At 43.1% G+C, this 15,408-nt stretch overlaps 1 protein-coding gene across 1 annotated transcript in view; it reads right to left on the bottom strand.

Moving 5' to 3' along the window:
- Positions 1-15,408, bottom strand: part of LOC133044312 (uncharacterized) — a 38,831-nt gene that overhangs the window by 12,352 nt on the left and 11,071 nt on the right. The window contains exons 11-21 of the mRNA XM_061125705.1: positions 14,956-15,039; positions 13,793-13,864; positions 12,487-12,585; positions 11,927-12,010; positions 10,769-10,840; positions 9,457-9,555; positions 8,878-8,961; positions 7,557-7,628; positions 6,252-6,350; positions 4,836-5,031; positions 2,570-2,656 (exon numbers count right to left, since the gene is read on the bottom strand). Coding sequence (XP_060981688.1) covers positions 2,570-2,656; positions 4,836-5,031; positions 6,252-6,350; positions 7,557-7,628; positions 8,878-8,961; positions 9,457-9,555; positions 10,769-10,840; positions 11,927-12,010; positions 12,487-12,585; positions 13,793-13,864; positions 14,956-15,039 — 1,048 coding nt within the window. The remainder of the gene's footprint in view (positions 1-2,569; positions 2,657-4,835; positions 5,032-6,251; positions 6,351-7,556; positions 7,629-8,877; positions 8,962-9,456; positions 9,556-10,768; positions 10,841-11,926; positions 12,011-12,486; positions 12,586-13,792; positions 13,865-14,955; positions 15,040-15,408) is intronic.

Genomic DNA, 15,408 nt, shown 5'->3' with positions numbered 1-15,408 from the left:
CGAGGTTCCCCAGGTGCTGAGGGTGCTGCTCAAAGGACCACACTTTGAAAACCATACAGTAAACCGAAGAGAGCGGTTCTATTCTCAGGAGGGGAGCATTCTCTCCAGTTTCCATAATCACCACCATTCTTTATGGTTCCCATGCTTCCATTTATATTACTCACATGGCCTGGAGTGCATTTAAAATTGTGACCTGTCATGTGAGCTCACAGTAAGTATTGAAAAAGACATAGCTTATTCTTCTTTAACAATCTTATCACCTAAGTAGTAGTATTCTTTTTTGAGATGAGGATGCCGAACTACAGGGACGGAAAAGTGACTTGCTGGAAAGACAAACTGCTGAAAATCAGGAGGAAGACACTTGCCTGTTAGTCAAGTGTCTCCTGTTAGTCAACGTCACTAATACACAAGCATACAAACACCACCCATGCAAATCTATTTGATGTTAACACAGATGATGCATCAAAGATTTTGGACATGACTTCATGAATGTCAATCACATTTACGAGAATATGAGGGGGTCCCAGCCTTTCTGGCAGCATCCAGGCAGCCACGTTCCCAAGGCTCTCGAAGTGCTGGTGGGTGGAGGATGAAGGTTGGGATGTAGAGACAAAGAAGATTTGCAAGAATCGTGAATTCACATCCCAGGCTCTACTTTCACTGCAGTCATGAGACGCTTTTCTCCTGCATTGTTCCCATACTTACTTCTATATTTATGGACTGTAACCTTTGTGCCTGGAACTGTGCATGGCTCTAGGGATAAAGGGAAGTCTTGCTCTCATGGTGCTTAGAGCCAACTGGATGAGACAGGAGTAAAGCAAGGAGTCGTATGGGAGAGAGGAAAGAGGCAGATTTCTGCTGAGGAAGGTAGTGTTGAGAAGCAAGAGGGAAAGGCTGAATACTATCAGAAGCAGCCAGAGCTCAGCCCTGATTGGGTACTCCTTGGACTTCAACCTCTCAGGGAGCCTAGTTCCCATGGCCTCTGCAAAAGGAGAGGAACTTGCTGATTGAATCTCTGAAGCCCCAGACCTGGACACTATGTACCTGGACAGGACCTAAACCGTCCTGGAAATGAGCAACCACAGTGCTCTCAGGATCACAATGACCACCAAGAAGGAAGTAATTTTTAATTATTTAAGGAAGGAGTTTTGAGTCCTATCTTCTACTTTTCCCTGCCCCCACACCTCAAAGAAAGGAGAGGGTTTGGAGAGCGAGTCCATCACAAATGGCTAAAGATTTAATGAATCATGATTGTGATGAAGCCTCCACTGAAACCTCAACAGAGTAAATTATTCATGCTTTTCTAGTAAACTGAGATCGGCCCAGGGAACAATATGGGTACACACTCCATCGTGGCTCACTGGACCACTGCAGCAGCCTGCCCAGGGGCCTCTGTCTCTGCCTTTTGCCTCTTAGAGGCCATTCTTCAGCTGCAGCTGCAGGATCCTGTTTCAAAGTGAATCCTAGCCTATGGCCCCCATGACCAATCCCTCAGTGACTCTGGTTTTCTGAGAGTCAGATCCTGATTCTTAAAGTTCTAAAAGGCTCTCCATGATCTGTCCCCATAGCCGCTCTGTCTGGTCCCCTTCCACTTTACCCCTCTTCAGTCCACTTGGCTCCAGTCACCCTGGTCCTGTCTGTCTCTCAAACACACTAAGCACATTTTTTGACAGACTCTGCTCAATGCCTCTTTATCACAGAGAGTTTCCCTGACCCTCTACTACCTTCTGAATCCCCATCACTCCCTTTCTTCACAACTCTCATCAAGACCTGGCATAGGATTTTCCCATTTTTATTGTCTGTCTCCCTTCTAGAAGGATATATATATATATTTTTTTTACTGTATTTTGTTTACAGCTGTTTCCCTACTCAAGAAACTATGCTCTCAGAACCAAAAGGATAAATTTTGATAAATATTTCTAAGTAAATGACTCTCTTATTTAATACTCATGCTAAGTGCCCCATCATTGAAGAGAGTGGATGAAGTAAAATTCCTGTGAGTCTCTATGATGATGAGCCCTGTCTATATAATTATGCATGTAACTGTCATCGATATCATTATAGGGAAATAAAATATAGTCTGATAGGGGCACAAGAGAAAGAGCATTGAGTCTTGACTAACATTGTACCAGCATGGAAAAAGCAGTCTTGACCCCCCAAGCAAACTCAAGGAAATACTGCATTTTGCTCTGCCTGCAGTTAACTTTGGAGGGAGTGGCCCTCATAATCAGCAAGAGTCTGAAATGCAGTACTTGAGTACAACTTCAAAAATGACAGCATGTTCTCGGTTTGTTTCCAAGGCAAGCCATTCAACATCACAGTAATTCAAGTCTATCCCCCTACCACTGATGCTGAAGAAACTGAAATTGATCAGTTCTGTGAAGACATAGAAGAACTCTGACAACTAACAACAACAACAAAAATGTTCTATTCATCATTGGAGATTGGAATTCAAAAGTAGGAAGTCAAGAGATACTTGGAGTAACAGGAAAGCTTAGCCTTGGAGAACAAAATGAAACAAGGCAACTAACTGAATTCTGCCAAGAGAATGCATGGTCATAGCCAATACCCTTTTTCAACAACACTAGAGACAATTTTACACATGGACATCAACAAATGGTCAGCACTGAAATCAAACTGGTTTCGTTCTTTGTAGCTGAAGATGGAGAAACTGTGTAGAGTTAGTAAAAACAAGACCTGAAACTGACTGTGGCTCCGATCATCAGAATCTTCTAACAAAATTTAGGCTTAAACTAAAGAAAGCCAGAAAACTACTAGGCCAACCAAGTATGACTTAAATCCAATCCACTGTGAATATATAGTAGAGGCAACAAATAGATTCAAGGGATTAGAACTTGTAAACAGTGTGCCTGAAGATGTATGTTCAGAGGTCTGTAATACTGTACAGGAGACAACAAACAAAACTATTCCAAAGAAAAAGAAAAGCAGGAAGACAAAGCGGAGTATTTCAGTGGTCCCAGGCTGGAAACATTGAAAAATACCAGTCTTATCATTATTTATACTAAAGAAAGCAAAGCTCAGAGATGTTGAGAATTTGCCCAAGACTGGAGAGATATGAAAAACAGCACCAACACCCTGTGGGTTCTCATTTATTCAAACACTAATACTACTACTTGCGGAGGTCTCCATGACAAACTTTACTAATCTGTGGTGAAACAGATCCTGTCTGTTTCCAAAGTTGCCTTCATTCTAAATCTTCCCAGAAGCAGAGCAGGAAAGCATCATCAAAGTCCCTCTGCTTGGGAGAGCAAGGACCTGTCATGTTAGGGACTGCATTCAGCAGCTAAGTGCCATCTCTACACCTCCATTTCCTCCCTTGATGGATTCTTAGCATGATTAATGGGAAAATGTAGGCAAAATGCTAACACAGAGCCAGGGATACTAAACAGTAGTTGACCTTTCTTTAGCTGAAGTATGACGCCTCCTCCCCACATGTGACCTCAGGGAATCAGATTTCTTAGAGAAGTGGACAACTCAGTCTCATACCCATTCTCCTTCTGAGAGTCAGGAGGACAACTGGCTCCCCAGTTTGACTGAGATTAAAAGTAACAAGGAAAGGTTGTCAAGTTGATGTGTGTATCTCACAGGGTTATCTGTACTTGCGATGCTATTAGGGAGTTGATGATGGTATAATGGGTTTGCTTCCTATACCCGATAGGGCACAGTGTCTGGAAAGGGGATTGGGAGGTGCCCACTGTCTACAGAACAGTTAGGAGGACCACCATTTCCATGGACACTATTTGTTAAGGTTTGTAATTATAAACAACAGACTCCACTGCAGTCAGTTTAATTTTGAATATACATTTACTGAAATATAAACCATAGTGTTTGAAGCTACAGAAATGAAAATTGCAACATCACTGTGTGGAAAGGGGGCTTTTTTAAACCAAACTCTTCTCTCATTACTGATGTTGAGAACTGGATGCTGGAAATTCCACCTTGGCCACGTACAAGGAGAGCAGTGATGGTGGGCAGGGGGATGACGGTGAGGATGCCTTGAGGATGGAGGTGAAAACAAAAATCATGTGTTACACAGCAGGCTCTGCAGTTACTCTGGTCATGAGGAGCGTGCCTTCTTTCCTTCCTTCTTTCCTCAAATAACTATAAACTGTCTCATTGGTATCAGGAACTGTGGGAAGTGCTAGGGGTAAAGGGAAGACATGCTCTCATGGTGCTGAGAACCAGCTGGTAGAGACAGAATTAGACATGTTGACCAACAGAGGAAAGGAAATGGGCAGACTCTGTAAAGGAGGGTAGGGCTGAGAAGGACTGTGAGGAGACTGAAGAGGTTCAGATGCAGCCACAGCCCAGCCCGGCAGGGGTCCTCCTCAGACTTCAGAGTTCCTGAATCCACTCTTCGCGTGTCCTCTGCAAAAAGAAAGGAACTTGTTGAGTGCCTTCAGTGTAGCCCCAGACATGGACAATGGTCAACTTAATAGAATCCATATTTTCAAAAAAATTTGGAACCACATTCCTGAATCATGAACAAGAAGGAAGTGAATTTTCCAAGACTACGTAGGGCACCCAGAAGCACTGCAGACCTGCCCTGGAGGGTGGCTGAATCGCTGTTCCCAACTGAGAAAGGGGAGCATGTGATCAGGCTGAGAGGACCACAAAGAGGCATCAGGGGCTGACCTTCTGCCATCCTCTCCCTGGAGACCTCGCTCAGTGTGGGTTTCACAGGACACTGCAGCCTCCCCTCCTGGCAGCAGCGAGGGGGAGGACACTGTGCAGGGTGAATGGTGTGCGGCCCCCTGAGCTCCGCCTCTTTCCCCAGTCCTTCCCCTCCTCCTGTGCCCTGCCCCCTGTCTTACCATAGGGACCCTGCCTCTTGAGAGCAGGTCTTTATGCAGTCCTCTAATTTTTCGAAGTTGTTTGCATTTCCTTCACAGCCTCCATACACAAACTGCTCACAGAGGCCAGTCTGGGCATTGTAGAAGTACCTGGTCATCATGGTATTGCAGCTACCTGTTACTTTAGGCTCCAGGCAGAAGGCAGGCATAGAAGCTGCTGGAATGAGAGGGGCAATGGCCCAGTTATGAGGATGCTCATCACAGCTCCATACAAGGACAACAACGAGAACCCCCAGTTTGTTTGCCATAGAGAATGTTAAGGCTGTGGAGGAATGCAAGATTGAAAAGACCATTTGAAAACCTCCTTTCTGGGACAGAATTATGAATGTTGCTAGGGGTGACCTGATATTGTAATCATGTACAAACATATATCTTCTCATGAAGTCTTTTAAGGAAGTTTGGTATAATGCCTTTGAATAGCTGTAAGACTTCCGAGGTTGTCCAGTGGTTAAGAATTTGGCTTCCAATATTGGAGTCATAGGTTCAATCCCTTGTCAGGAAACTATACTCTCAAATGCTGTAAACACTAAGGTAGCAGGGCATAAATTCTTTATATTCATGATTGGTAACCTGTTCAAAGAATCCATGTAACATATTTCCCCTCTGCAGATGAAGAAACTGCAGATAACTTTCCCCAGGAACAGAACATGTGGGTGGTAGAGTCAGGACAAATTGCTATGATGTCACAACTCATCTGATACAATACCTGATTCTACCAGGAATTCGGAAAATACAGTTCACTTGTAAGAGTATCTGGAGTCAGTGTCCTACGTTCATCACTTCCTTGTACCCAAGGTAACAATAGCCCCCAGTCACGGGTCAGAGTAAGCCTGGGTTTCTCCTCACACAAACCTGTGATGTCTCTACCATCAACCAATTCCCCAACACCCACTGGGCGTCCCCCATTCAATTGACATCTGATATGAAATTCAAGCAATTAGTGCAGACCCCACAGGCTGAGCACACAGGACTGTCCTCAGTTTAGTGCCAGACACATGGTTCCCACTTACTTTTGCTTGTGACCAAGTGGATAAAATGGGGAAGTCCATGACCTCACCTCCATGTTCAATAACTGACCAAACTGAGGAAAACACTTACTTGTTGTTCTCAGATGAATATACATGAAACATTCACAAACAGTGAAATGGAGGAGACGTGTAGGGCAAAGAGGAGGGACTGTGTGCGTGGAGCTTCCATTCCCTTGTGAGCACGGCACCCTCACAATCTTATTCACCACCCTGAAAACTCTCTGAACCTATGTGTTTATGCACTGTTGAGGTTTCAAGAAATAGGCATACTGATTGAATCATTGGTCATTGGTGACTGATCTGAATCTCTGTGTCCTTCACTCTTCCCCAAGGTGCAGAAACTACAAACCTTTATTCTCCTCATTGAGTGTTGAGTATTCAATCTTGAGTGTTTGGTATTCCTCTAGTGTATGGTTATCAAATTGTATTCCAGAAATCATCACCTGACCTATGAAAGAGAGTACATTTCAAGAGTTTTAGGAGGCCTGCTTCATGAAATAAGAAATAGATCAAACATGGACAAGATAGAAATAGTCGAAAGACAACAAGGGAAAGGGCCTGGAGACTTTTGTAAAATTGTCTCAGCCATGGTCCCACATCCTACCACACAAGGGCTCTGTTTCTGGTTTCCCTGAAGTTTCCCTGTTCCGTGGCTCAAAGTCTTTTGATTAACTTTAATAATACAGAATAAACATTATTTGATAAAGAAATATTTTTACTTGGCCAAAGCAAGTAGGTAGGTAGAGAACATTTTTTCAGAGGAACACATTATGGTAGAAAACGGACAAATCTGGCCATGACATGTGAACAAAGTCTTTCCATTCATAACTCATCATCTATTTGAAGAACTCAGGGAATATGTTTCCCCTGTTCAGACGAAAGTGCAGATGACTTGCCCCATCATACAAGCCTGTGGGTGGCCTAGTCAGGACAAGACACAGCCATGTCACAACCCATTTGATACACTATTGATTGGCTAGGAACTTGAAAAAACAGAACTGGTGAGAGCTTCCAGGTCCAGGGTCTTACTTCCTCTATTCACCTCTCCCCAAGCCTTGCGTGAGCCCTCAAATCACAGGGGAGGGTGGGTCTGGGATTCTCCTGACACCAAACACATGGTTTTTCCACCAACCATCCAAATCACAGCCAAGGGGCAGAACACTGTCAATTGACTTCTGATACCATATCTGTGGAGTTAGTGCCGATGCCACAGGTTGAGTTATCAACACTGCCCTGACTTCAGATGCCAGCCATGTGGTCTTGCCTTATTATACTTCTGACCAAGAGTCTGAAAATTGTACTTCCCATGACCCCAACTCCATGCTCAAAAACTCAATCGAACCAGCCGCCAAACTCAGGAATTCTCTTACTCACCATCCTCACTTTAAGGTCAGGATAAAATCAGAAACAGTGAAATGGAGGAGATCTTTAGGGCACAAGAGGAGTGGAGGTGAGCGGGGCTTCCATCCTATGTTGAGCCCAGCACCCTCACCTCAGGACCATTTGCTCTCCCTTCACAAGCTCTCTGAGCCATTATTTATGGATTTTTACTGAACTTTCACTCAGTAGGCATACGTATTGAATTGTCAACCAGTGGTGACTAATCTCAGTCTCAGTGCCCTCCTATCTCCCCATAGGTGCAGAAAATTCAAACCTTTAATTGCTTTACTGATTATTTCAGCCAATCCTGTTAGTATACTGGCTCCCTTTTTGACGATCTTGGTACCTATAAGAAAAGATATCAAAATTTTCAGGAGTATTGGACCATGAACCAGGACAAGTTTCAAATATGGAAAGTAAAATCATAGGCAAAAGTGGACAAAGGAAAAGGCTGGGAGAATTCATTAATATTGTACAAGCCTTGGTCCCAGGAGCCCAAGGAAGCAGGTAAAGAAATCTTTTCATGAATATCAGTTCAGTTCATGAATATACCCTGGTGGAAAATGAGCAAATTTGGCCATGAAATGAGAATAAGCTGTTTAGTTTTTTGATTGCTAGATTTTCAAAGAACTCATTTAGCACTGATCTACTGTTCAGATGAGGACTACAGATGACTTGCCTGAGGACACATGGCATGAGGGTGATAGAGTTTGAACAAGATACTTCCCTGTCAAAACCCACTTGATATACTCTTCCCTTCTGTCAGGAACTCTGAAAATATCGATAAATGCTGAGAGCTTCTGGGTACAGTGTCCTGCTTTCATTACTCCCCTGCCTCCAGGACTCACTTGAGCTCCCAAAGCACAGGGAGAGTGACTCTGGGTTTCTCTGACACCAATATGTGGTCTCTAGAAACAGCACGCCATTTGGAGAAGGAAACGGCAACCCACTCCAGTGTTCTTGCCTGGAGAATCCCAGGTACAGAGGAGCCCGGTGGGCTGCCATCTATGGGGTCACACGTGCCAGACACGACTGAAGCGACTTAGCAGCAGCAGCATAAACAGCATGCCTTCCTCCAAACACCCACTGGCTGTCCAACATGGCAATTTAACTCTTGACAGCAAATCCAGGGAGTTAGTACAGATTGTGTAAGTTGAGGGCTCAGAACTGTCCTCAGTTCAGAAGCCAGTCATGTTATCCTGAGTCACTCTGGATTTGACAAAGTGTCTAAAACTGGCAAGTTCCATTACCCCACTCCATGTTCAATAACTCAGTAAATCTGATGACCATACTCAGGAATACCACTCACAATAGGGATGTCATGTTTCATGAAGGATAAATCTAAGCAGAGTAAAATGAGTGAGAGGTGCAGGGCAAAGTGGAAGTGGATGTGTGGGGAGCCTCCATGCCCTAGAGAACACAGGACCTCACATCACAGCCATGTGTTACCACACCAAACGCTCTCTGAATGCCCACATTCATGGATTCTTATTGAGGTTTCATTAAACAGGCATTATGATTGAATCATAGGCCAGTGGTTCCTTTTCTCAATCTCAGTGCTCTCTCCTCTCCCCAGAGTTGCAGAAAGTTCATACCTGTAGCCACACCATCGATGATACTTGTAACCACATCTATTACTGAACGCTTCTCAAGTCCCCTTCTATGGCTTGTCTCCACACCTATGAACAACAGTAAATTCCAACAGTTTCAGGAAGCCTGGGACATGAACCAAGTAAGGATCAGATATGCAAATAAAATAGTAGTCAACACTGAAAAAGGGAAGGAAGAAATATGGATAATAAAATGATAGTCAAAAGGGGACATGGGCAAGGACATGGAAACTTTCCTAATAGTGTCTCAGCTTCGGAATCAAGAGTCATTCTATAAGGGCTCTTTGTTACATTCCCGGCAGAACATCAACCCATGTTTTTAAATTATTTTTCATGAAAGAGCAATCCTCATTATTTGACACCTAAATATTCTTTCTTGCCCAAAGAAAGAGGTTAAAGACATGTTTTTGGATTAACACATCTTGGGGGAACATGCACAAAATTCACATTGAAATACTTATGCCCTGTTGAAGTTTCAAAAAATAGGCTTATTGATTGAATCATTGGTCATTGATCAGAATCTCAGTGCCCTTCCGTGATTCCCGAGGTGCATAATCTACAAACCTGTATTATCCTCACTGAGTGTTGAGTATTCAATACTGAGTTTTGGCAATTCCTCTAGTGTATGGTTATCGAACTGTATTCTGGAAATCATCACCTGACCTATGAAAGAGAGGAAATTTCAAGAGTTTCAGGAGGCCTGGTCCATGAAACAGGAAAAGGATCAAACATGGATAAGAAAATGACAGTCAAAAGACAACAAGGGAAAGGGCCTGGAGACTTTTGTTATACTGTATGAGCCTTGCTCTCACAGGCCACCCCACAAGGGCTGTGTTTCTTGTTTCCCTGCTTTCACTTCTGTGTGGTTCAGTGTCTTTTGATGGTTTTAGTAACACAGGAATAAACATTATTTGATAAAGAAATATTTTAACTGGGCCAAAGTAAGTAGGTAAGTAGAGAAATTTTTTCAGATCAACAGTTTGTGGTGGAAAATGGACAAACCTGGCCATGATTCGTGAACAAAGTCTTTCCATTCATAACTCTTCATCTAGTCAAAGAACTCATGGAATATGTTTCCCCTGTTCAGATGAGGGAACTGCAGATGACTTGCCCTAGGATACAGGCCTGTGTGTAGCCTGGTCAGAAGTAGATACTACCATGTCACAACCCATTGGGTACACTATTGATTGGCTAGAAACTCAAAAATACAGAAAACTGGTGAGAGTTTCCAGGTCCTTGGTTTCATTTTCTATACTCACCTCTCCCCTGGCCTTACATGAGGCCTCAAATCACAGGGATGGGTGAGTCTGGGTTTTTTTCCTGACACCAAATACATGCTTTTTTCACCAAACATACAATGCCCAACAGCCAAGGGGCAGACCAAGGTCAATTGACATCTGATACCATATTTGTGGAGTTAATGCTGATGCCACAGGTTGAGATATCAAGACTGCCCTGACTTCAGATGCCAGCCATGTGGTCTGCATTATCATGATTCTGACCAAGACACTGAAAGTTGAACTTTCCATGACCCCAACTCCATGCTCAAAAACTCAATCGAACCAGCGACCAAACTAAGGAAACCTCTTACTCACTCTCCTCACATTAAGGTACAGGATAAAATCAGAAACAGTGAAATGGAGGAGATCTTTAGGGCACAGGAGGAGTGGAGGTGAGCGGGGCTTCCATGCCCTCCTGAACAGAGCACCCTCACCTCAGGACCATTTATTCCCCCCTCATAAACTCTCTGAGCCAATATTTATGGATTTTTACTGAGCTTTCACTCAACACGCATAAGCATTGAATTGTCAGCCAGTGGTTACTGATCTTAGTCTCAGTGCTCTCCTCTCTCCCCATAGGTGCAGAAAATTCAAACCTTTAATTGCTTTATTGATTATTTCAGCCAATCCTGTTAGTATACTGACTCCCTTTTTGACAATCTTGGTACCTATGAAAGAAAAGATTTCAAAATATTCAGGAATATTAGACCATGAACCAAGGCAGGTTTCAAATATAGAAAATAAATTATAGACAAAAGTGGACAAAGGAAAAGGCTTGGAGAATTGGCTAATATTGTACTGGACTTGGTCCCAGGAGCCCAAGGAAGCAGGTAGAGAAATCTTTTCATGAATCTATCCTGGTGGAAAATGAGCAAACTTGGTCATGAAATGAGAAAAATCGGTTTAGTTTTATTGCTGCCAAATTTTCAAAGAACTCATTTAGCACTGATCTACTGTTAAGGTGAGGACTATAGATGACTTGCCTGAGGACACATGGCATGAGGATGACAGGGTCCAACAAGATATTTCCCTGCCAAAACCCTCTTGATGTACTATCCTCTTCTGTCAGGAACTCTGAACATATCGATAAGTGCTGAGAGCTTCTTGGTGCAGTGTCCTACTTTCATTACTCCCCTGTCCCCAGGACTCACCTGAGCTCCCAAAGCTCAGGGAGAGTGAGTCTGGGTTTCCCTGACACCAAATCTGTGGTCTCTAGAAACAACATGCCATTCCTCCAAACAGCCACCGAGTGCCCAACATGGCAATTTAATTCTGACAGCAAATCCAGGGAGTTATTATAGATTGTGTAAGTTGAGGGCTCAGAACTGTCCTCAGTTCAGATGCCAACCATGCTATTCCGAGGCACCCCTGATTTGACAAAGTGTTTAAAACTGGGAAGTCACATTACCCCACTCCATGTTCTATAGCTCAGTAAATCCGACGACCGTACTCAAGAAGACTATTCAGATCGGAATGTCACATTATCAAAAAGGATATATCTGGGCACAGCGAAATGAGTGAGATGTTCAGGGCAAAGTGGAAGCTGAGGTGTGAGGAGCCTCCATGCCCTAGAGAACATGGATTCCTCACATCATAGCCGTGCGTTACCACCGCAAATGCTCCCTGAATGCGCACACTCATGGATTCTTACTGAGGCTTCGTTAAATAGGCATTTTGATTGAATCATTATCCAGTGGTGCCTGTTCTCAATCTCAGGGCCCTCTTCCCTCCCCAGATTAGCAGAAAGTTCACACCTGTAGCCACACCATCGATGATACTTGTAACCACATCTATTACTGAACGCTTCTCAGGTCCCCTTCTATGGCTTGTCTCCACACCTATGAACAACAGTAAATTCCAACAGTTTCAGGAAGCCTGGGACATGAACCAAGTAAGGATCAAATATGCAAATAAAATAGTAGTCAACACTGGACAAGGGAGGAAACAAATATGGATAATAAACAATAGTCAAAAGGGGACATGGGAAAGGGCCTGGAAACGTTCCTAATAATGTCTCAGCTTTGGTATCAGGAGTCATCCAAGACAGGGCAGAACATTCAACCCAAATTTTCTAATTATTTTTCATGAAAGAGGAATCTCATTACTTGACACCTAAATATTCTTTCTTGCCCAAAGAAAGAGGTTAAAGACATGTTTTTAGATTAACACATCTTGGGGGAACATGCACAAAATTCACAATGAAATATTTATGCCCTGTTGAAGTTTCAAAAAATAGGCTTATTGATTGAATCATTGGTCATTGATCAGAATCTCAGTGCCCTTCCGTGATTCCCGAGGTGCATAATCTACAAACCTGTATTATCCTCACTGAGTGTTGAGTATTCAATACTGAGTTTTGGCAATTCCTCTAGTGTATGGTTATCGAACTGTATTCTGGAAATCATCACCTGACCTATGAAAGAGAGGAAATTTCAAGAGTTTCAGGAGGCCTGGTCCATGAAACAGGAAAAGGATCAAACATGGATAAGATAATAGCAGTCAAAAGACAACAAGGGAAAGGGCCTGGAGACTTTTGTTATACTGTATCAGCCTTGCTCCCACAGGCTACCCCACAAAAGCCGTGTTTCTTGTTTCCCTGCCTTGCACTCCAGCGTGGTTCAACCTCTTTTTTTAAATTATTTTAATAATACAGGAATAAAGATTATTTGATAAAGAAATATTTTAACATGGCCACAGCAAGTATGTAAGTAGAGAAATTTTTTCAGATCAACACTTTGTGGTGGAAAATGGACAAATCTGGCCATGATTCATGAACAAAGTTTTTCCATTCATAACTCGTCATCTATTTGAAGAACTCATGGAACGTGTTTCCCCTGTTCAGACGAGGAAACTGCAGATAACTTGCCCCAGGATACAGGCCTGCGTGGCCTTGTCAGAACTAGATACTGCCATGTCACAACCCATTTAATACACTATTGATTGGCTAGAAACTCGAAAATACAGAAAACTGGTTAGAGTTTCCAGTTCCTGGGTCTCACTTTCTCTACTCACTTCTCCCAAGGCCTCACATGAGGCTTCAAGTCACAGGGAAGGGTGAATCTGGGTTTTTTTCCTGATACCAAATACATGCTTTTTTCACCAACCATACAATGCCTAACAGCCAAGGGGCAGACCACTGTCAGTTCACATCTGATACCATATTTGTGGAGTTAGTGCCGATGCCACAGGTTGAGTTATCAAGACTGCCCTAACTTCAGATGCCAGCCATGTGGTCTCACGTTATCATGCTTCTGACCAAGAGACTGAAAGTTGAACTTTCCATGACCCCAACTCCATGCTCAAAAACTCAATTGAACCAGTGACCAAATTAAGGAAACCTCTCCTCACATTAAGGTACAGGATAAAATCAGAAACAGTGAAATGGAGGAGATCTTTAGGGCATGGGAGGAGTGAAGATAGGCAGAATGTCCATGCCCTCCTGAGCAGAGCACCTTCACCTCAGGAACATTTGCTCCCCCCTCACAAACTCTCTGAGCCAATATTTACAGATTTTTACTGAGCTTTCACTCAATAGGCAGAAGCATTGAATTGTCAACCAGTGGTGACTGATCTCAGTCTCAGTGCCCTCCTCTCTCCCCATAGGTGCAGAAAATTCAAACCTTTAATTGCTTTACTGATTATTTCAGCCAATCCTGTTAGTATACTGGCTCCCTTTTGGACAATCTTGGTACCTATGAAGGAAAAGAAAAGATTTCAAATTTTCAGGTATATTGGACCATGAACCAGTACAAGTTACAAATATGGAAAATAAGATCATAGGCAAAAGTGGGCCAAGGAAAAGGCTTGGAGAATTTGATAATGTTGTCCCAGCCTTCATCCCAGGAGCCCAAGGAAGCAGGTAGAAAAAAACTTTTCATTAATATACCCTGGTGGAAAATGAGCAAATTTGGCCACAAAATGAGAATAAGCTGTTTAGTTTTGTGACTGCTAAATGTTTAAAGAACTCATTTAGCACTGATCTACTGTTCAGATGAGGACTATAGATGCCTTGTCTGAGGACACATGGCACGAGGGTGATAGAGTCTGAACAAAATACTTCCCTGTCAAAACCCACTTGATATACGATCCTCGCCTGTCAAAAACTCTGAAAATATCGATAAATGCTGAGAGCGTCCGGGTGCAGTGTCCTACTTTCATTACTCCCCTTTCCCCAGGACTCACCTGAGCTCCCAAAGCTCAGGAAGAGTGAGTCTGGGTTTCCCTGACACCACATCTGTGGTGTCTCTAGAAACAACATGCAATTCCTCCAAATACCCCCTGGGTGTCTAACAAGGCAATTTAATTCTTACAGCAAATCCAGGGGGTTAGTATAGATTGCACAAGTTGAGGGCTCATAACTGTCCTCAGTTCAGATACCAGCCATGTTAACCCAAGTCACTCCTGATTTGACAAATTCTAAAAATGAGAAGTCCAATTACCCCACTCCATGTTCGATACCTCAGTAAATCTGATGATGATCTCAGGAAGACCACTAACATGGAGATGTCACGTTATCAATAAGGATAAAGCTAGACACAGTGAAATGTTAGATGTGCAGGGCAAAGGGGAAGTGGAGGTGTGGGGAGCCTCCATGCCCTGGAGAACACAGGACCCTCACATCACGGCCATGTGTTACCACCCCAAATGCTCTCTGAATGCCCACATTCATGGATTCTTACTAAGGTTTCATTAAACAGGGATTGTGATTGAATCATAGCCCAGTGGTGCCTGTTTATCAATCTCAGTGCCCTCTCCTCGCCCCAGAATTGCAGAAAGTTCACACCTGTAGCCACACCATCGATGATACTTGTAACCACATCTATTACTGAACGCTTCTCAAGTCCTCTTCTATGGCTTGTCTCCACACCTATGAACAACAGTAAATTCCAACATTTTCAGGAAGCCTGGGACACGAACTAAGTAAGGATCAGATATGCAAATAAAATAGTAGTCAACACCGAAAAAGGGAAGGAAGAAATACAGATAATAAAATGATAGTCAAAAGGGGACATGGGCAAGGACATGGAAACTTTCCTAATAATGTCTTAGCTCTGGAATCAAGAGTCACTCTATAAGGGCTCTTTGCTACATTCCCGGCAGAACATCAACCCACATTTTTTAATTATTTTTCATGAAAGAGGAATCCTCATTATTTGACACCTAAATATTCTTTCTTGCACAAAGTAAGAGGTTAAAGACATGTTTTTAGATTAGCACATCTTGGGGGAACATGCAC

This window comes from Dama dama, chromosome 23 (assembly GCF_033118175.1).
Source record: "Dama dama isolate Ldn47 chromosome 23, ASM3311817v1, whole genome shotgun sequence".
In the NCBI taxonomy this organism is placed as follows: domain Eukaryota; kingdom Metazoa; phylum Chordata; class Mammalia; order Artiodactyla; family Cervidae; genus Dama; species Dama dama.
This window is presented reverse-complemented; position numbering and strand designations above follow the sequence as displayed.